The 21,374-nt window shown below is 36.4% G+C and overlaps 2 protein-coding genes across 6 annotated transcripts in view; one reads left to right on the top strand and one right to left on the bottom strand.

Annotated features, from left to right (window-relative positions):
- LOC149925189 (uncharacterized) overlaps positions 1–21,374 on the top strand; it is a 284,774-nt gene that overhangs the window by 71,585 nt on the left and 191,815 nt on the right. The window lies entirely within an intron of this gene.
- Positions 6,952–8,994, bottom strand: LOC149925196 (uncharacterized). Of its 3 annotated transcripts, XM_090160815.1 has the most exons (3): positions 8,910–8,994; positions 7,400–8,330; positions 6,952–7,318 (listed from the first exon to the last, which is right to left on the bottom strand). In XM_090160815.1, the coding sequence occupies exons 2-3, from the start codon at positions 8,322–8,324 to the stop codon at positions 7,089–7,091; spliced, it is 1,155 nt and encodes a 384-aa protein (XP_090016941.1). In that variant the 5' UTR covers positions 8,325–8,330; positions 8,910–8,994; the 3' UTR covers positions 6,952–7,088. The 3 variants fall into 3 exon arrangements, with proteins under 3 accessions (XP_090016941.1, XP_090016939.1, XP_090016940.1); XM_090160813.1 differs by having other exon boundaries at positions 6,952–8,330; XM_090160814.1 differs by having other exon boundaries at positions 6,952–8,330; positions 8,860–8,915.

Below are 21,374 nucleotides of genomic sequence, written 5' to 3'. Positions count from 1 at the left end.
AAAAAATTTTAAATGATGACACTATCCGCGGGCACCATGGTATAGTAACGAGAGGGGGAGAGAAAAACGTCACCAACGAAGACGTAAGTTTTAGGAAATCAATTATATACCTGGCTGATTAGATTCAATAGGAGGAAGGAGTTTACTTTTCGAGCATGAAGGGGATTGCAAGCAATGTTAGAAATAGTCTCAACATAGTAATTATCCCTAAGTAGAAATACATGTAAATACATTCCTGGTGGTAAAATTAAAATTAACATGATTCTACTTATTTCTACCGACATTTATCGCAATTACATTGCGGCCCAAAAATTCTTTTAGGAAGACGATATTCACGACCGCGCTTACTATTTCAAATATCATCAACGTGAATCTTATCAAAATGTTTGGCAACATAAATTGTTTAATTTTCTCGAACGTTTGGTTCATCTTGACGAAACTATCCTGTTGAGCCTCCATTGTCTTTGGCACTAAGATTTGGTCCCGGGTCGAAAAACGTTCAACTTAATTTAACGAAATTTGAAGAACATCGTTGAAGATTTTCAAATAATGAGTAAAAGCCAGCGATATATTAACGAAAATACATTCCATCGCGGTGGTAGCAATGACCTCGTGTACCGACATAAAAGTGTTGATCGGCATAAAGAGAATACAATCAGTTTCTGCCGTAAGATATCACGTTTGTCAAAGTCACTTCCGCCAACGATGAGGTGAAAGACGAGGGCACGTTCGGTTGATTGTTATCGCAAATAGAGATACGTTTGAGCTCCATAGACACTTCGTAAAACTTATCCGAGACGCCGAAAGTAAGCAACGAAAGCGCCACCGTGAACCACGACTTCGAAGGCTCAACCACGAAAAGTTCCGTACCGTTGAGACACGGAAAATCTGTACCGTTTATGAAATCCGGTAAGAACGAGGTTATAATAGCGTAACCAGTCGCAGTGAAAATAGCTAAATAGCAAAAAACGGTAGCCACCGAAAAAGAGAAAATGTGCTTTTATTTTCGTTAAAAAGTAAGCCGATTAAGCGGAGGTACCGTGTCTCGTCAACTCATTCTCGAGGGTGGATTTCTTATGTGGAAAGGTCCGAATGGCAGTTGATTCGGTAATCATCGTCTGTATATCCACGTGATAAATGGCAAATGAGAGAAAGGGAAATGTTGAAAATCACCATGGAGGTAAGAAACACAGCGTAATCCGCCTTTGAGCGATGGAAACCCGCAGATAAACCAAAAGGTTATCCAGAAAAAAGCACCCACCCACGAATGAGTGTGGGTGGATAAGAAAATGGTTTGACCTAGACGTAATAAATTGTCTCTTAATTTCGTTAACTGATAAAATTATAGTTATTTTTGGTCTAAGGTATCGCAAAACATTTTGGTGACTAAAAAGAGAAATTCTTTATAATAACTCATTACTAGCTACTATTTACTAATTAATAAAAATTATTTACTAATTAATAATAATTATTCACTAATTGTTAAAAATTATTTAATAATGAATATATATTATCTACTAATTAATATATATTTTTTACTAATAAATATACAATATTTACTAATTATTAAACATTATTAACTTTTTTCTAATTATTATATTTTTTACTAATTATTATATTTTTTACTAATTATTATATTTTTTACTAATTATTATATTTTTTACTAATTATTATATTTTTTACTAATTATATTTTTTACTAATTATTATATGTTTTACTAAATATTATATTTTTTCTTATATATTATATTTTTTACTAATTTTTATATTTTTTACTAATTTTTAGATTTTTACTAATTATTATATTTTTACTAATTATTTACTATTTAAAAATTATGAATTTTTATTTACTACATATTATTTATGATTTACTAATTACTATTTACAAATTATGAAATACTATTCTATACATATTATTTATGATTTATTAATTACTATTTACAAATTATGAAATACTATTTACTACATATTTATGATTTACTATTTACTACATATTTATGATTTACTATTTACTACATATTTATGATTTACTATTTACTACATATCTATGATTTACTATTTACTACATATTTATGATTTACTATTTACTACATATTTATGATTTACTATTTACTACATATTTATGATTTACTATTTACTACATATTTATGATTTACTATTTACTACATATTTATGATTTACTATTTACTACATATTTATGATTTACCAAATTTTCGTGTTAGCGTGCGTAATAGCTATTAGAAAGTTTCAGTAACCCATTTCTAGGCGTAAACGCGAACGTCTACGTAATATCCAGAAAATTTAAAAGTCGTTAGATGACTTAGGCCTAAGATGGTACCTTGGGCTAATTATTATTTTTTAATCTAAATGTAGTTTTATTGGGTGCATTTGGCATCGGGGCCTTCAAACCATTTTTTTTAGTTAGAAAGATTTTGATGGTGCATGTGGCAACATGGCCTTATCAGTATCATATTTGAAACATAGATGGCGCCGTATTTAACTTTGCTAGACTTAGAAAATTTGACACACTTTTTGCTGAACGAAATTTTGACCCACACTTCAGGAAGAGACGTAAACGTTCGCGTTTACGCCTTGAAATGGGTTGCTGAAACCATTGAATTGGGAATAATACAATACAATTACAATTACGATTTCGGTTGCCATGGTTACGCGGGACCTGTTCTGATAGACTGTACGAAATTCATCTTTATAATTAGGCGGTAGTGCCATCTATATTTTGTAAAGTTATATGGCTAAAATAAATAATTATTAGCTAACTCACCGTAACTTGAGTTAAAAAGGATCATGACAGCATAAAATTATTTTTAAACAACTTCAAAGGTTTGTTTGTTACGAGTAATCATCCATTTCAATTTCGCATCAGATTCACGAAAAAATTCAATTGCAATATAGTTGCCACCACTAGAGACAGATGCCGCCACGGTAGAACGATAAAGTTGATAAAGTCTCCTTATTGAATGAAATTGGTCCCGCACCAGCCAGATTTCGTTGTACCTCTATTTATTCCCAACTCAATGGCTGAAACTCTCTATTAGGATTGATTTTCGCGGAATATAGCATGAACAAATCGATTTCACTCTGTCATAGCGAAATTCGCGTGTCAAATGAAAAGGTGGCACCATCTCTATATGCATTGCTGGACTATTAATTAGGAAAGCTCCCTAAATTTTAGAAACAGTCTTGTGTTAAATGGTGGAGTCTAATTATAAAATCTACCCTGTTATCACCAGAATTTATAGTCGGTTGAATGTCTAGTATATTCTTATTTGTGTTGTCGGTGGGATAGTCTTCAGATGCAGAAACCTTTGATATTATAGGTATCCGCTATAGCCTCTGATTACCAGAAGACATCTGCGAATACACGGAGTGAATAGCAATCGTTATCGAATGTCTTCCACCACTATTACCACGAGGAAGGGGGAAAGATTAAACCAGGAATGACATAATGTATGGTAACCTGAATATTTCTGATTTTTACCAGCCTAGAGGGGTCCATCAGCGTTATAAAACAAAATGTCACCGTTGCCTACGTTATTATAAAGGCACGGGGAAAACCTTCAATTAATTTATCGCATTTTATTTCGACAATTCTGGCCACTAGGTTCTCTAGTATCTGTACCCCGTTACCTAGTTGATTCAACTATCAAGAATTATGACCAAGATTCAAGATTTATTTAATGACCTGTAAGAGTACAACCCTTTTGTAACAGGGAATCACGGCCAAACTAAAACTGTTCTAATAAAAGTTCATTTCCCCTAGGATAAATATGGCGTCGCAAAGTGCAAACTGTTGCATTATAACAAATTTGGGATGAAATTTACTTTTTTTAGGTTCTTTAAAGCAGTTTAATGCCTATAATTTAGGGAAAAGAATGGTGAGGACACATATTTCACTAATTTAATTGCTAAATGGTGGTAAAGAAACGAATCTAAAGAGGGTGGAAGTTAATTAAAATATTTCGTTTGCTATGGCCGGAATTCAAGTTCAAGTTTTATTGGAGTTAACAAAGTTGGGATACATTTGGAGTAGGGCTAACTCAAGTTTGACTTATAAGCCCTTTATGGTTAGCTACATTATACAATAACCACATTCTAGCATCAAAATATATTAACATGAAAAGGAAAGATATCAACCAAACTCTCAAAAGAGAGTACGAAAAAAATTAAAAAATTACACAATAAAAATAAACAAAAAAACTGATTTAAGAATCAGTTATAAAATGCCAAACAGGGTTAAAATATATAAAAATTATGAGTTTGATGAATGTCTTATAAATTTTTAACAACCTACATGTATGGTAGGATCGGCGTACTTTAGACAGATTTAAAATATATCGTGCATATTAATGTCAAATTTTTTACAATTTTTCTTTAAGGTCGTTCGTTAACCACCTAAAAGCTCTTTTTACCATAAAAAAAGCTTTTAATCATTCTGTTCACGAAAATAACAACAATTAACACTGAAAATACCTAGCAAAATGCGCCACCATTGCTCAAAGTTACCCGACTATGGCATAGTGAACCTAAATTGGAGAATTGTGAAAATGAGGCAATATAGACAGCATGTCCACGATGGCTAATTTGCACAGCAATGAAATCATTCAAATTTGATCGTTTAAACAGAATATGTCCTAAGATTGTGCCAAATATGATCAGAAACCTAACATTTTTATCAGAAAATTGCCTAAATACGAAGAAAATTAGTAACATTTGATCAAAAAATCAACCAGATTTGTTATTTGAGGTTGAACGAATCTCGCGAATAATTGACCGAAATTAATATTTATTTTTACTAGAATTAAAATGTACTCTTAAAAATATCATGCACTACGTTTTCATGGAGGTAGGAAACACGGAATTTCCAACGGTAGACCGGTTTCATCCTATTTTATTTTATTTTATTTAGTTTTTCACTCGAAGATCTATTTGGTCCGAGTTTCGCGTCATTTTGTTTGCTCGAATACCTATCGGTACGAGCTATTTGTTTTTAAATTTCTTCAAATTTGCTTAGGGTTTAGCTTTTTTATTCCTTTTCTTAATGGACTAATCTACTTATTCGCTAATTTTATCATCATTACAGTCCATAGGGGGTTCCTTTTAACCCAGAATATCAAAGCCGTGTTCGTCCATTACCCGTATTAGAGAAAACACGTGTTAATTCTTAACACAAACGTTTTCATTTAATGTAGCACGGATTTCGAAATTCAGCTTACACGAAACACGAATTTACTACCTCCATGAAAACATAGTCATGGATTACTTTCTGATAAAAGTTCCAGAGATCTCACTCATCAAACAAGTGCGACGCTTAATTTTTATAATCCTTACTTTATTAAAATAATTTTTAATTATCCTATATTCTTAAAGTTACCATTCATTTCTTAAAACATCTGGCAGCACTTTATTTCGCTCTTTGTAAAATTTCCTAGCATCTTGTCTTTTCGTTTTCACACATGCGGAAAGCATTCTCGTTATCCATTAGCTATTTTACTTTAAGCCCCTTCATATTTTCTATCCCCGTACGGGTGTCCAAGCCCAAATGTTTATCATTAGTGTATTATTTTTACAAAAGGTGTTTTCTCGTTCGCGAAAGTTTTTATTACCCCAACATGTGTTAGAATGGCTCTCCTCTACACAGTGTTTTGCGCGGGTTAACATCTTGACCCATTGTGCGCCATCGAACCCCTCTCTCTCTCTATTCTTCGATATCCGCTCTTCTCGACATTGATCGGAATCGGACTTTCTTCACAAACGTAAAGTGTAAAGACTACTCTCTCTTCTTGCGAAAGAGTGTATTTGTTAACATTGGTTTTATATTATATTACTTAGACACCCGATCATTTGTTTATTTATTTATTTAACGTGTAATCATACCCCTAGACATTCTTATACCCGGAATAACGTTTAACGACCAAAACGAGAATCCTTCTTGCTTTTGTTGACGCTAGGAAAACCCTAGAGCCGAAATTAAATAATTAAGAATTAAATACACTTATAGTAGAAGTGTCTGAAATTAGCGTCGCACAAGCCTAACAAAATATTTTATGGGCCAGCAAATGTTCATATTACGTTTTTCGGTAAGTATATTTGATATATCCCATTGATAAATATATTTCAATTTCGTTCCCTACTACCCCACCAGTTCCCAAAATTGATGAAGCCAGTGCTAAAAATCAATATATCTTATCAACTGACGTACAATTTATATTACATGTCAGACTACCGGGCTTTTCGTCACTTCGTTGCGCTTTTCAAGGTCAAAGATCAAATATTTAGAGATAGGTGGTGGTGCTCTTATCTTAATATTCAATTCTCGCGAATTGGATGGAAACCTCATTTTAAAATTAAATGTTTTATGCTAAAACGCAGGCCCCTTAAGCCGCAGTTCCAAAATAAGAAAGTTCCAAAAAAGGCAATTTCCTTAAAGCGCAGATCTTATAAAACGCAGTTCCCTCGAAGAAAAGTTACCTCAAGGCGCAAATCCCTTAATGGTCATATCCAAAGAGTTGTCCAGTTTCCCAAAAAGGGCAACGTCCCTTAAAGGGCAGCTTCCTTAACCTACAAAAGAAACCATCTTTCGAATATGACGTTTAACAATTTGAAATAAAATATGAAACTTGTTTTCTTACACATAATATTCAAAATAACACAATTATTTTTCATTTATAAATGAAGGCGTTGAACTTCAAGCATCTGGGAAATTTAAGAATGAACACGTATTCGTAAAACTCTCAATTAGAAATGGTCAACATCTACATGGCATATATCGCAAAGGGTTAGGAAGTACCCTCAAAGACAATTGACTAGAGTTTAAGTTGGCAGAACATTGAATATTTATTGAACAAAATCAGTAATGTACTTTTCACATAAAGAAACCAAAGACTTTAATGCTCTATATGAAATATTTTTAGCAAAGAAAATTAGCTCATTAAGACTTATAAATGACACGAGAGCGAAAGAGCAAATAATGAAAGAAACATCTGAATTTGATAAAATATCGATGTTAATAATCCTAAATCTAGAAATCTTGTTCTTGTCTTTAGGATTTCTGTTAACTTCTTTCATTACTCAAGTGGTTCCAGCAACGTTCGCCGAGGAACTCCAAGTGAGTAATACAAAGACTGCACGTACATCGTTAATATTGAAGTTCGAATTAAGGCCTGGACAATTACTACCGACAACCTGTATTGTTTCGTGAGGTCTATGGCCTTTGACTCCCAAAAAAGGGATTCCTGGAAATACTTCTCTAAAGCACAAGCAATCCACGTCACATGGTCCGATCGTGTGAGTGCACGACGCTAACAAAAAACCCAAACTGTTACTTCGAAGGGTGATTTTCCCCTTTAGTTCCACCAGAGAAAGAGTTATTAAATCTTTACCCCACATCTTGGGCGATATCGCAACGGACACAGCCTCTAAATTTTCACCTGCAAAAGCTAGACCGCAACTTAGGTACCGTATAAAATCAAACTCGATGCTATGGCGACTACCTTCGTCGAGATAGTCGAGGTAACTGGCCTTCGCCCCACCTAACGCCAGAGGCCCTTGTTCCAAGTAATGGTTTATAATTTCGAGCGTCGGGTCCACCACGGAGTGACTACGGTTTTCGGAGAATGAAGACGCCCTAAAAATAAGTAAACATTTGACCTTCGTCCCCGGTGGGATGCCTGTCACAAAGGAAATGTCTTTCGGGATTTGGAGATCTTTCGGAAACTCCTCTGGTATCCTGAACGGGTAGAATTGAACTCCGGGTATATTATCCGGGAAGAAAATGGCTGACAATCTTTGCGGGACGCGTCGGTTAGTCACAGGGGGCCAGTAGGGACCGAATGAATTCTTCCCCAGACCGATAAGACTACCACTTTGGTTAAAATTAACGATCAAGTAGTTTAATTTCGGGGGCGACGAATCGATCAGAATTCTCAAGACTTGCTGAACCTCCTCGTAGGGTTTTTGTGCCAAAAATACGATGCCGACGTCCGGTTGCGAATAGCACGATGACAGTTTCTCTTTGAAGGCTCCAATAGCGGCGGCCGCATCTCTGGTACCATCGGGACCCTTTCTTGGGGTGGTTTGTAATATGAATATATGGTCCCTCCTCCGGCGTTTAACGACGGACGCTGTTTCCTGCCAAGAGACGCAGACTTTGCCGCACGAACGAAGATCCTTCGCGTTCAAGTAGCGAAATACCAACTCTGTCACGATCGCACTTTGGCATAAAGAGACAGCCCTCTCGTCGTGGGTCCATTCGCACTCGTTTTCCATTCCGCGACGCTTTTTCACGATACGGTCTTGCTCTGTCATTTCTTGCTGTAATATAAAATTCAATTAAACATAAATAGCAAGAGTTAAAGGCAATATAAAGTTTTAATAGGGCCACTATGTTCAAATATAAAATTTCCCATTTTAAAGAATGAGATGGCTGTTACTTTCCCCCTTAAATATATTAACTATAACCTGGGAAAAGATAATACGCGTGCCGTGTGATTTTTCTTCCGTACCGTTTAGTAATTATTTAAACTCCTTGACATTTGGAACATCATTAGAAGTTCCATATTAAATATTTTAAGTCGTTTTCATATTTTTCTGCATAATATTGCCTCAAATGTAGAGCTATGGAATTTAAATTCGCAATTTCCTTGACCCATTTATAAAACATATTTTGGAAGGACATTAGAAATTATTAGATTCGTTGGGTAATAAATAAGCCAGTTATTACTAGAACTGCAGTAAATTTTTTCAGTAATTGAGAACTATCTATTTCGGAAATTATTAGTATAATATATACATTCTAAATACAGAAACAACCACCCGTTCTCTATATTAAATATTTACTAACATTTTGTTAATTTAAAACGTGTATAATATTATCTGACGAAAAAGACGAACATTTTGTTCTCTGCCTCGTTGCGTTACTTGCTTATTTCAATTTGTACACTTGTACTATGTATAGATTCAGTGGGACTGGTAAAACACAAAATAATAACAATAAGTTCCTAGTCGACAATACTGGTTTGAAAAGGTATTTTTAATTAATATATAATATATTATAGGAAAAAGCTCAGCTACGCTGAGTAAAGAAGGTGATATATAGGTAGCCCTGAGTCATTCGCTGCGGCCAAGAAGGGACAGGTATTTGAGTGGATAATAAATAGTCTTAAATGTAAACTAATTCCAATAAATTTTATTTTTTGGGGTTACACACATACGTAATTTACGAGGTTACCGTATACCATTAAAATTGTGTAGTTTTTGTTATGTTATCTTAATTACAAAGATTAAAACTCATAATGAACAAATAATCATATAGTTTAATAGGACATAGAAGTTATAGTTAGCTTATCCGGTTTTATTATAATAACGTCGAAAATTCCTGTTTGTTAATGGTAAGGTGTCGTACTTCTTGCTATAATTACATTTTCATTGTTTGGTTTCAAAATTTGTTAAGGAATTTGTTACTTGATTGCGTTATATTTTTTGTAATTTATTTCGTTTTTTCAGTCGTATATTTTTATCCATTGGGTGTTTAGCGTAATGGTTCATTTATGAAGAAAATATCGAGTTGTATACATCGTGCTCTTACACTTATGTTGGTCTGGTTTTTAACTGGGTCGTCATTACTTCGTAATAATATTTTAATCGTTTTCTCGACTGATTAAGATGTTTAATGCAGTTCATCAATTAAGTTCGATTGTTTTTATTTATTAAGAGCCCTAACTATTCCGTCTACGGTCATTTATTGATATACGAGCTGTCGTTTAGTCAAGTGGCTTTCTGTGCTTTGTGAATGGTAAGTTTTTCGCTTCTTGTTAATACATTTTTTATTGGTGTGGATATTGGGATATCTACGATTCCTAAGGCAGTCATTGATTTCCTAGGTGTTCAAGACATTATATGATATTGGAAATTGGATGGTATTGGTCTTTTTCATGCGGTATGTGTCACAACGTCAACAGGAAGTCTACGAGTCGTCCACTACCAGATGTCGAATATAGCTATTCTACGGTATCTTCATCAAGGGCGAGTGTTGAAATAAAATGAGCGTTAAAGATGCGGCAAGTATTTCGTAAGCGAGAAAAATACAAATAGCCTCTGTAGATATTTCTTTCATTAAAATTTGCTTCGTATTATATTTAACTGATAAATTTGTTCTGTAAATAGGGTTAAATTCAATTGTGCATTGTTTTAGTACGTCTAATTCGCTGTTGTAACTACTTAATTTATATTATTCTGAATAAATTAAACTCGGTTGTTTAGTCTCAATTATTTAATTAAAATGAAAATTTTATACCGGGCGGGATTGAACCGGGATTACGTTTTTAGTAAATAACTCTGAATTGCGGAGATATCTTTAAGGGTCGTCTCGAGAAATTAATACCACTAGGGACAATTCTTCCGAGGAGAGGTATATTTTTGCTTGCCAACTTGTTTAAAGCTTCAGTTTTTTCGTTCATTCACGTTGACTATTCCAAAAGTGATGGTGCCACATGAAGTTGAAGGACAACAACACCGTTTGAATTTAGTCACGCCTTTAGATAAATGCCCAAATTTATTTGGTTAGTTCCCATCGGGACCTAAGTACTTCGAGGAACTAGAGTAAAACACTTGAAGAAATTCGTCAATATTTTTCGGAACTTTACAAGAATTGTCTCATATGTCCTTACAAGGTCTACAGGGAATTGGTGGGAAAAGACTGAAAATTAAACACAGTTGTGGTTCTATAAGCTTTATATGCGTTTAAAATGAGCATTTGAGCCTTTTGAAGATTTCAACAGACCGAAAAGTTAGAGGGGGCAATAACATTAGTTGCCCCTACCTGCAAAATTCTAGGGAGGGGCTTTGCCCCCCTGGTTCCTACGCCCCTGATTCCGACCAAGAGGATTGCTTCATAAGCTCTTATGCATTCTCTGATTCCCACAGCCACATGGGTTAAAGGTATTGTCGGCTTCACTTTGATCAAGTAATATATCTTGATCATTGAGATTTTTTCAAATTTAGTAGTATCAGTCCAGTTGAAAGGAATTATAGGAATATGCCAAGAGTTCAACCAATATGCTAATTTGGCAGGGTAACTACACGCTGCTTCCAAAAGTTCAATGGCTTTGACGAATCCAAGACATTAAATATGGTTTATTTTAAGATGAACATAATTAATTTCAAGCTGTATAATTTGATTTTTCTACACTGCTTTGCGGTGATTTCCTTTTCGTATTAAACACCATTTGTTGCCAAGGTACGAAAATTGTTCTGAAATTTGTTTTAATTATATCTGAATACTGTGTAGACATTTAAATCTGGCTTCCCTAAGATACTTTAAATTTAATACCAATAACGTACTCTATATCCTAAGTAAAACTAGCTTTAAGGAAAATATATACTTACTTGTTAGTGAACATGTGTTAAATTATTAAGAACGAAAATAAATGGGACTTCTACTACAAAACCCGTGGGAATTGTGTCAGCTACTCTAAAAATATACTAGGAAGACATAAATCTATACTCAATCTAATTTCTATTACGTAGAGCAAATACGATCGTTTTAATTTCAAATGAGTAAAATCAAAATCTTAATGCATGTTCTTGCAATATTATGGCAGTATTTTGTTAACAAAATTAAGGACAGACTGTCATATTTCGTTTCAAAAATATGGTCCAAATTATGTGGCGCTGTTGGCCTCCAACCGCGATGTCTTGCCAATAGTATAAAAACTAATTAAAGGTAAATTCACCCTTAGTATTTTTGTCGCCCCGAAAGGGTGAACATTTTTAACCTCCCGCTTTGGCTTTAGATTTTAACGGCACTGCTAGAAAAAATCTACAATTATAGGGTCTACGATAAAGATCGCCTTTGAGATAACCTTCCCTTTAGCTGGTTTTAAAAGATTCGAATATTCTGACAAAATCGTGTAAGGACTAATTAGAGTAGTTTACCATTAATTAGCTGGATCATTTGCAACTCTTGGCATTACATGTATATTACTCTCATTCTCAATTAGTATATATTAGTTAGCCAAGAATAATTTTAGCGTATTCTTTATTTCAACCCAGTAGTGAAATATTCCTTCTTCCACTGTATTTTTCGTTAAGGACTTCACGTATTTGCAATTCCATATATTTCGCCAATTTATTCTTTTCTAGAAGTAAACAATAAATGTTAGTTAAATTGTTGTAAAACATTTTTCTGGAAGATACTTCGTTATCGTTGCAAACTGTCCATCCCGTTCCAATTCCAGGGTATTTTAGAACAACGATGTAGTGGCTACTTTCGCAGTCCCTTCCTATGTGAACTACATTGGACACATTTATTTTCAAAGGTTTCCAGTGTTCCAACGAATCGTTAAAAATTAAGCTAATTTTGTCAGTCAAAACATGATCGGTGTACACATAACCATCTTCAGGGGGATAGTTAAAAATTCAGCTCTGCGGTGATTATACTCTGATATAGCCTTTGAATCTGCCAATATTTTAGAAGCGTCTAAATCAAGTAAATGGACACCGTCTAAAGACGTAACTCTTGAAAGAGCTACGTAAGCCATTCCACTTTGAAAAACACTCGCTCCGAGGTTTATCATGGCGCATTCTACACTCATACCTTGACTTTTATGGTGGTAGAATTATTCAGCATCTGATTCAGATTTAGTTCGATCGTATTTCAGATGTTGAACTAGAAAAAGCTTCACCCTCATTTTTACGAAACCAGCTCCTTTCTTTAATTCTAATACTTCTGAAGGTCCTTTTGAGTTCGGTTTTGTTGGCACACGATAGTAGAATCTCACCCAATCATACAAACAAAAGTTTTCTCGACTGTCAGGGCGATTAGGGTAAATATCAACGACTAGTTGTTTTATAAAAATATCTGTGCTTTTGGGCTCATGCTGTTTCAAAGATAGAAAATCTTTATATCGTTTAAGTAAGCGCTTTAGGTGTTCTTTAGAAGCAGTATTCACGAATACGAAACTATCTGACTTTCCATACAAATGCTGATGTGTTAAACGATCAGCTGCCTCGTAACTGCCGATTTCTAGTTGCGATATAGCTTTTAGGCCTAAAGCCCAAAGACGACTACGAACATCTTTATTCGCTAAATCGTTCCACAAATTATCAGTCAGATTTCTCTTTTTTCTTAATGTACGAAGTAATATAACATGCAATAGCCATTTCATCATCCGCTACAAACTGAATGTCCATGTTACCTTTGAAAGCCAAAAGTAATACAGTGTTATAGTCATTAATTTGTTTTTCAGCCTTTGTTCTACCCGGCGAATAGAGCTTCTTCGACGATTTTCCGGGGACATGATGTCTTATAGTGGTATCAACTTCAGGGGCGTATTAACCACTAGGCAAAGTAGGCACGTGCCTAGGGCGACATTTTCTAGGGGCGCCAAAACTTTGATAAAGCCCCACGGTCCATGTACTTGGCTTGCCCCTACTCAAAATAACGCCGAAAAGGTTTGGGGAAACTAAAATATATTTATTTATTTATTAAAACCGATACGCCCCTCCTTAGCTGACCAATACCAAGGGGCGCCAAATTTTTTTGGTTCCACATTTTCAGTTAAGGGATGAGGCAAATAAACTGCACAACTTCTAACGTCTCTCGTTAATCCAGAATAGTTAACAATATTTTCCCCCAATAGTGTATGTAGACGAATAATAGTTTGAAACACTTTTACTTTCTGTATTAGCATTTTCTCAATAAAATTTAATTTAGAAATATCATTTGGCACGGGATCTACTTGAAGGCCATTAAGAAAACATTGCGGATGTATTTTACCGATTTAAGATATTGCGTGACATAACATGCATAATCGTTTTTCTTCAAACATAAAACGAACTCCAACGTTACCTTCCGATTCTGCCATATCATCATCTGCAATATTAACCTTCAAAATATCTCTCTTTGAATTGCCTGGCAGCACTTAAAAGCATTAAACCATCGTTGCTATCTAAATTCTGTTTGTCAAAACAATTTACCACAGATTTAAGCTTGCTATTCTTAAAAAGCTTTTCACAACTATCGCAGGGCGAATCATGAAACTCGTACATCTCTTTATAGGAACTTACTAGCTGCTTGCCATACTTAGAAAGCAGATCAGACTCGTCTAATGAAGGTTGCACTACGTCAAATTCAATATTCGCTTTCCGTAAACCTATCTTGAACGCCGCAATGTACTTTATTAGACACTGTAGCTTATCAAAATTACCTATTTTAATAAATGTCAGACCAAGCTTAAACCTTGTAAATATCTTTTAGAAGAATACGAAGCGCACTAAAATGTGGAGTTCTTAAATAACTCGTACATTTCTTAAAATCAAGGCAGGAGAGTGGGTGACATATTCTTACTTGGTGAGAACCACCACACAATTCTATCTACAGACATAGGCCTAATATAACAAATAGCGCCACAATTCCAAGAATGTTAGTTTTCTTTTAGTTTTTCACCATTCTCTTCATCAGCATTTACAATAAGAGGTATTATGTTATGTATATACTCGTCCTTTAAAATCAATTACAAGTGGTTTTTCATCCATCATATTTGTGCATGGTTGATACGAATTTTCCCAAAAATACGATTCACTGGTATCATTGTGATATTTTTTACCACCAATGTAATCAACCAAATTATCAGCATTTACAGTTGCAGGGAAATAATCAACAACTTCCTTATATTTAATAGTTAGGTTTTTACATAATGTATCAAATCTTTTCTGTATTATCGCTTTCCTAGACAATAATTGGTAAATAATTTATAATTCAATATATTTCGGGTTATATTTAGAGATAAATCTAACTGATTTATCTTGAAATTCTTCTTTTAGCATTTTTTCTACCGACAAAGTTTGCTGAACTCTCAATACAATGACAGTTGTTTTTTTCTTTTATATGAAATACCTTAAAAACCCAAAGTTTCATCTGAATTTCTCCTATTATGTAAAGTCATTTCTAAATAACAGGCTTCTGTAACACTTTTATTAGCTTTGGTGGCGTAGGAGTAGCGAGGGCTCGAGATTTACGAGACAATCTGACTTTTAGATCGCCCATAGAAGTGGAATATTTTCAATCTTTTGAACAGGTTTGCATTTTTTCCGCTTTTTAAGAAATCCCAGTATTTTGAGTATTTTAGTACTTTAAAATACTAAAATAAAGTATTTTATTTATTTTAAATACTTTATGCCGTGGGTATTTAGTATTCTATTTTAAATACTTTACCGTATGTGTATTTAGTATTTTATTATTTTAACGTTTGAGTATTCAGTATTTTACCCAACACTGTGTAGCCAGAAATTCGAGAAAGGGGATCTAAGTATGTGAATGTTAGGAGGGGGTCGAGAAGGGGGTGAAAATGTAGTACAGTCAAAGTTAGGCCCAAGGAGGTGGAGTCTGGACCTCGAAAACCCCTTTGTCTACGCCACTGAATAATTATAATAATAGTAAAAATAATATGATTCCATCTTGAATAGATTAAGTAAATATTATATAAATTAAAATGTATTATTAAATTAAAATCTTAAATATGAAAATATTTATTCTTTTTTGATAAGATTCGAACTCGTCTTTCCCACAACCGCATTTAGCGCAGATTTCTCACAATTAACCATACATTGTTAGTATATGGCATATTGATTTTGCCATAGCGTGAAGCCCATTAGAAAGTCCCATAGCATTTGGTGGAAAAACGGGTTAATTTTTCCGCAGCGTTGCGGTGGGGGAAGGATGAGGTTTTAATGTTTAACTCGAGACCGTCTGTGTGTCTAATAACGAGAGAAGCATTAATTTTATTGAACTCTTCTTCAGAAAATTTCCAGACTACGTCACTGTTTAAATTTCCGCTGTAATACACTGGCCCTCAAAGATGTATGATCACCCTGATTGTCAACCAATTGTGTATTTGCATTCACTCAAGTTAACAATAAAGCTAAACTGGACCGCTATGAAACAGGACCGTAGCTAGAGAAAATGGCGCCAGGGGCGTTCTGCAATTTTGGCACCCCCTAATATAATAATATGGACCAATTTTGGCCCCCCTATACCCTATCGCAAGCACGGCGCCCAGCCCTAGCTACGGCCCTGCTATGAAAGGAAGCATAAGCGTACTACAAAATTAGTAGAAACGTGTATGCCACCAGTAAAGAAGATCCATTTAGAAGCGTCTCCGAAGATAAAACATCTACGAACAATAAAATACTGGTACTTCAAGTGATAACTAACTGTAATCCTAGCCAAGCAAGCTCTAATTCGAATGAAGCCTTTCAAGTATATACGAATCAAATATCAATATCAGTAAATGAAATATTAAATAAATATTAGCGATTCACTTGCGCAAATTGTCTACTAAAAAATTAAAAATCAACAAATTGGTCTTGTGCACAAGCATTAAAAAGTTTATTAAAAAACCTGGACTGCAGTTTCGGTCACATTCGTGGTGCTGTTTTCAAGAATGAAGGAAATGTCATACGAATCGTTACTTGTTGAAAAAAGGTTTTCAGGAGGTTTTTCTTCACAAACATTTTTTCCTATCTGTGATTTGTCTGTACAAACATTATTTCTAGAATGAATGATGGTGCAATAATAATAAATATAAATAATTAACTAACAACACTGATACAAGACAAGAAAGTTTACAACCGAGGAAGCACTTAATTCAAATTGAATAAACAATCCTCCAATGAGGCCCCGGAGGGAACGTATTCAAAACCAATGTCGCCTTGCCTCTCTCGGAGGCGATTACGATACGCTGCACGAGGAATGCGACAGAACGAGATTTGCCAGTTACCTCTCGAATACGGCGACCATCCCGAACAGCCTAAAGTTTATTTGGCCGCAGCCGTGAACCGAATACGATGTTTCAAGCCAAGTTACTCGGTTTTCTTCCTTAGTTCAGCCTGAGTAGCGGACCTGAGATGCGCTGAGGAAGAAGAGGTCAAATAGGATGGAGCTAGAGGAGCCGTGCAAGTAAAATCCAACACGAGAGACTTGCCATCCGACCAAGGACATGACGTCGGGGTGTTTGCCATCACCTCGCGATAAACCGGGGGGTTCGAGGATACACGGGACACCAGAAGAAACTGGAGCGCGTTTCAATAAGTCGTTAACCACACCATGCCGCGAAAACCGACCTGAACTTCTTTTACCACTCAAACGGTGTGTGCCGAAGGAATCCACTGGACTCCTGGAGTACCACAGTCATCTAAAAGGGTATCCAAGGACGTCGACGGAAGAGCGCTCAACCAACAAACCGATTCTTTAGAGTTAACCGTTAAAAGGTTGAGACCTAGTGACCGGAGGAGACTCCCGAACGCGTGTATGAATCCCGAAATCAGCATTTGGTATTCTTGCTGCCGAAAGGAGTTCCCATTCAAGTTAACCATGTCTGGATAGACCATAGCACCAAGGAGGATATCTCGAACTAAATAAAGCACGCTGGAAACCGAAGACAGAAAAGCGGGAAGAGCGATCGTAGAAGCGTGGCAGATGCGAAGGCCGCCCTTTGCTACGGGAAGCGACGATTGCACCAACGGAGTCTAATCCATTAGCGTTGGTGACATTTTGGAGAGCCAACCAAAGACCAGTTTCGTCACGCAACGCCTGGGAAATGTGAAAAAGGTATGAAAGTGCTGGAAGAACTATAGAATTTTTTAAGAGAGAAAAGCCGTGATGGGCCGAAATGTGCTGGAAGTTTCCAACCATCATGCATCGTTGAAAACCCTTCGTTTTCTGAGATACACACAAGGAAATAGCCTCGTCCAAATGAAGAAGCACCCAAGCAGATATAATAGGAGCGCGCTAAAAGCTAAATTCAACGCGCTGCCGAGTCCAACCTGGACTTGAAGTGTTGGTCGCCCGAGCCGCCGGGGTTAAGAACAGTTTGCATTTGAACGGGTTCCACTTCACTTCGAAAAGATCTTTGAGGAGAAGCAAATAACTGATGACGATATCGGGGTTGCCACCGAGTGACGAATCGACCACATACCAGATATAAAGCGAAGACTGCATTCGGGAGGCTACCCGTTGCATGATGAGACATAAAAGTACTGGACCCAACGGGTCACCTTGCTGACCGCCCCGCTCCGAGGATAGCACCGTTTAACCATAGACGAGATGAGAAGATAACTTGTAACATTAGTTTAGAAACAAATATAAATCGGGGAGATCCTTGCGCACGCATTCAAGGGATCGCGGCGAATCATGTTGAAAGCGTTAAAAATAAGACTTTGAACAAAACAGTGGGAGCTTGATGATCGTGGTTTACATATCAGCTAGCAGCTTGAGACGCGGCTTCGGCCTCTCCACGAGTACCAAAGCCCAACTGCGTGGGACGTAAAAAAGGACGAAGGGTTGTCGAAATATGTGGGACAGTCAACTTAGCGGCCAGGCGGTGAATGGTTAGCTCTACAGTGATAGGCCGGATGCCACCATCCTCCTTCTTGAGAGCGCAAAGGAAGGCACAAGGCACATCTCTGAAGAAACGAGGCCACCGAGCATAAGGTTACTGAGATTCGTAAGAGATTTCAGCAAACAATCGCTGGAATCCCCGGAACTAGGTCCCGTGATATCCTTGAGATGTTGAGGAGATAAAAGACTCAACCACCCGCAGATCCGGCCAGAAAGGAGTGCACAGCGGTACGGACGTCCGATTCATTATGGATTAAATGAGACAGAAAGGGCCGATCAGCCGCACACTCGATAGAGTAATCATTATGACCAGACCTTGACGGATGTTTACGGTGAAAAGACGCTAGGGTAACGGCGTCGTTAGTCGCGAAACAGACAATACGAAGGCCCCTAAGTTTGAATTGGGCATAATGGCCCATGTGTTCAATACTAAACAGGAGCGGGGGATATTAAAATAAGGATCTACGCTACCTGGCGGAGAAATAAAGCAAATCCTCAAATCACACTCACCCCTACCTCTTGCCATCTACGAACCAATTTCCGGCAGCATACATTGGGGTATTTGTGAATACGTTTCGGTTTTTCCCCACCAGGTGGATTCATGTAGCCAGTTTGGCCAGTCAATAGCGTAACGTTAAAATCCCATTAGTTTCGAACTTAGGGGTCTTTATAGTCTTATGACCACACTGAAGGCAAGGCGTCAAAGAAGTCTTCAACGACATACTGGAGCCGAAGGCCAAAGTCGCGAAAACAGCCCGCGTAAACTGCACAAAGAACCACCAGAAATTTAGAAAAACAGAAATAAGAACACAAGCTACTTTAGTCTAAAAACAAAATAAAACCAAAAAATAATGGCGCTAGGAAAATTGTCACACAACTAGGGTCTAGGGAAACACGGAAAATAAATTAAATTGCAAATTTATATACTTTGAGTATTAGATATTGAGGTAGGAAACATTAAATTATACATAAAAAATTAAAATCTACGGTTAAACAAACCAAAAACCAAAACACGAGGCATTTGGAAAAGTTAAAAAAATACAGACATTGTGCACCCGAACACGCGTAGAGAAAAATATATTCTGCAACGACATTAAAACAAACGGAAATCGTTTAAATCGCAAAAACATGACATCCGTATTTACAGAAAAGAATACCAATGAAGAATATATATATATTTCTAAAACAACTGTGGTAAGGCTTTTTTACAACACACTTAATGCTTTGTATCCACGTCTCCCAAAATTTATCAAATGACCAAATAGAGGATGTCTCCAAAAAACAATGCCAATGTGTTTTAGGCAACATTTTGGCAATAAAGTTGTCGTAATAATTGATTGTTTTGAGGTATTTATAACTTATAACGTGGTAATTTAGGGCGGAAACTTAGCCAAGTTATAAAAGTCAGAACACTGAAATGCTTTATTTACAACACAACAGTAACACCATAAGTTTGTATGAAGTAGAAGGTAGAGACGAGTCGGGCCCCCGATTGAATCGGGCTTTTTATGCCCGACCCGGCCCGGGCAGAAATAAATTTTAATTTTTACGGGTCGGGTCGGGCAAATTTAATTTTAGAAAATTTCGGGTCGGGCTAATTTTAAATCGGGTCCGGGTCGGGCCGGTTTTTTTTTTATTTTAAAATTAAATGGACCGGGTCGGGCCGGGCCAATTTTCAAAAGGGCCGGGATTTTAAATAAAGGCCGATCCGACCCGACCCTTACCAGCGACTGCGTACTGCGTAGGGCGTGTGAAATGTTTTGGCCCTAAAGGGTGTTGTATGAAGAAAGATAGAGGAAGAGATAGGGTGTGGGTGAGAAATAGATGTAGTGACGTAATGAGTACTGCGAGCAGCGCGACTAGCGTCTATTAACTATCATTTCAAGGTCGTCTCAATCGTCCGATTAGCCTAAACTTCTCTGACGTTTAGTTTTGGTTTTACTTTCGATTTCCCGGCGTTAAATTGCAAGTCGCGTGTCTCGGCGTACTTTTAAAATATATAGCTAATAGAATTCTAGGTATTCTCAAAATCTCACGTCACAAACGAGTGACGAACGTGTATTTTCCAGCACGGGACTGACACTTGGTTCTCGAAGAACAAATTTAAAAGGTTCAACTCTTTCGCAACTAACTTTTTTTCACAAAAATTGTTTAAATAAATAAATGCCTCTTGTTATATTTTATATTGCATATCTACATCTACACTATATAATCAAATGAAAAAAAGCTTCATGCTATGGGTTACGGTGGTTCTTCGGGTCTTTTCGGGTTTCCGGGTTGGGTCGGGTTTTCGGGTCTTGTCAAGTTTCCGGGCCGGGAAAAATCGAGTTTTTGATTTATCGGGTCGGATCGGGCAAAATTTATTTTTACGTTTTTCGGGTCGGGTCGGGTCGGGCCCGACTCGTCTCTAGTAGAAGGGGAGTTGCTATCAATTTTGTCTTAGTTGCTTTTTGAAGTTGAGGAATGATCCATGTCATGAGTTGAAAGAAATCCCCTCGAAACCCCTTAAGTCTCTTCTAATTCTCCAGTTTCTTCATCATTCTTGTTTGAAAAATTTACCAACTAGTTCTGTTAAGATGGCACGTTTAACAAACAAAGGTTTTTATCAGGATAAAGCATCTCGAGGTGGTAAGAAATCTGCGTATTCTGATTTAGTAAAAAATATTTGAGCTCATGCATTTTTGTGCGGAAACAAAACTGGCATATCGCCAAGGAGAAGGGGCACTTCAGCTCATGACACCCTTTCCCACAACTAATACAATAGGTAACGCCATCAGGGGAAGCTCCGATGAAGGGGTAATTATTATCTAGATACAATCCAATTTTGGATGTGTCGCTCTCATAATTACACCGTACTCCTTCCTAGCTACCTCTTAATTGTAAATTCTCCATTTAGTTACTTATGTGTGATTTTGCATAACAATTTACGTTAATCAGCGATAAAGATGGTAGAGATGGCT

Source organism: Leiobunum rupestre, chromosome 10 (assembly GCF_980474605.1).
Source record: "Leiobunum rupestre chromosome 10, qqLeiRupe1.1.hap1, whole genome shotgun sequence".
Classification (NCBI taxonomy): Eukaryota; Metazoa; Arthropoda; class Arachnida; order Opiliones; family Sclerosomatidae; genus Leiobunum; species Leiobunum rupestre.
The sequence above is the reverse complement of the archived record's forward strand: the minus strand, read 5'-3'. Positions and strand labels throughout refer to the sequence as shown.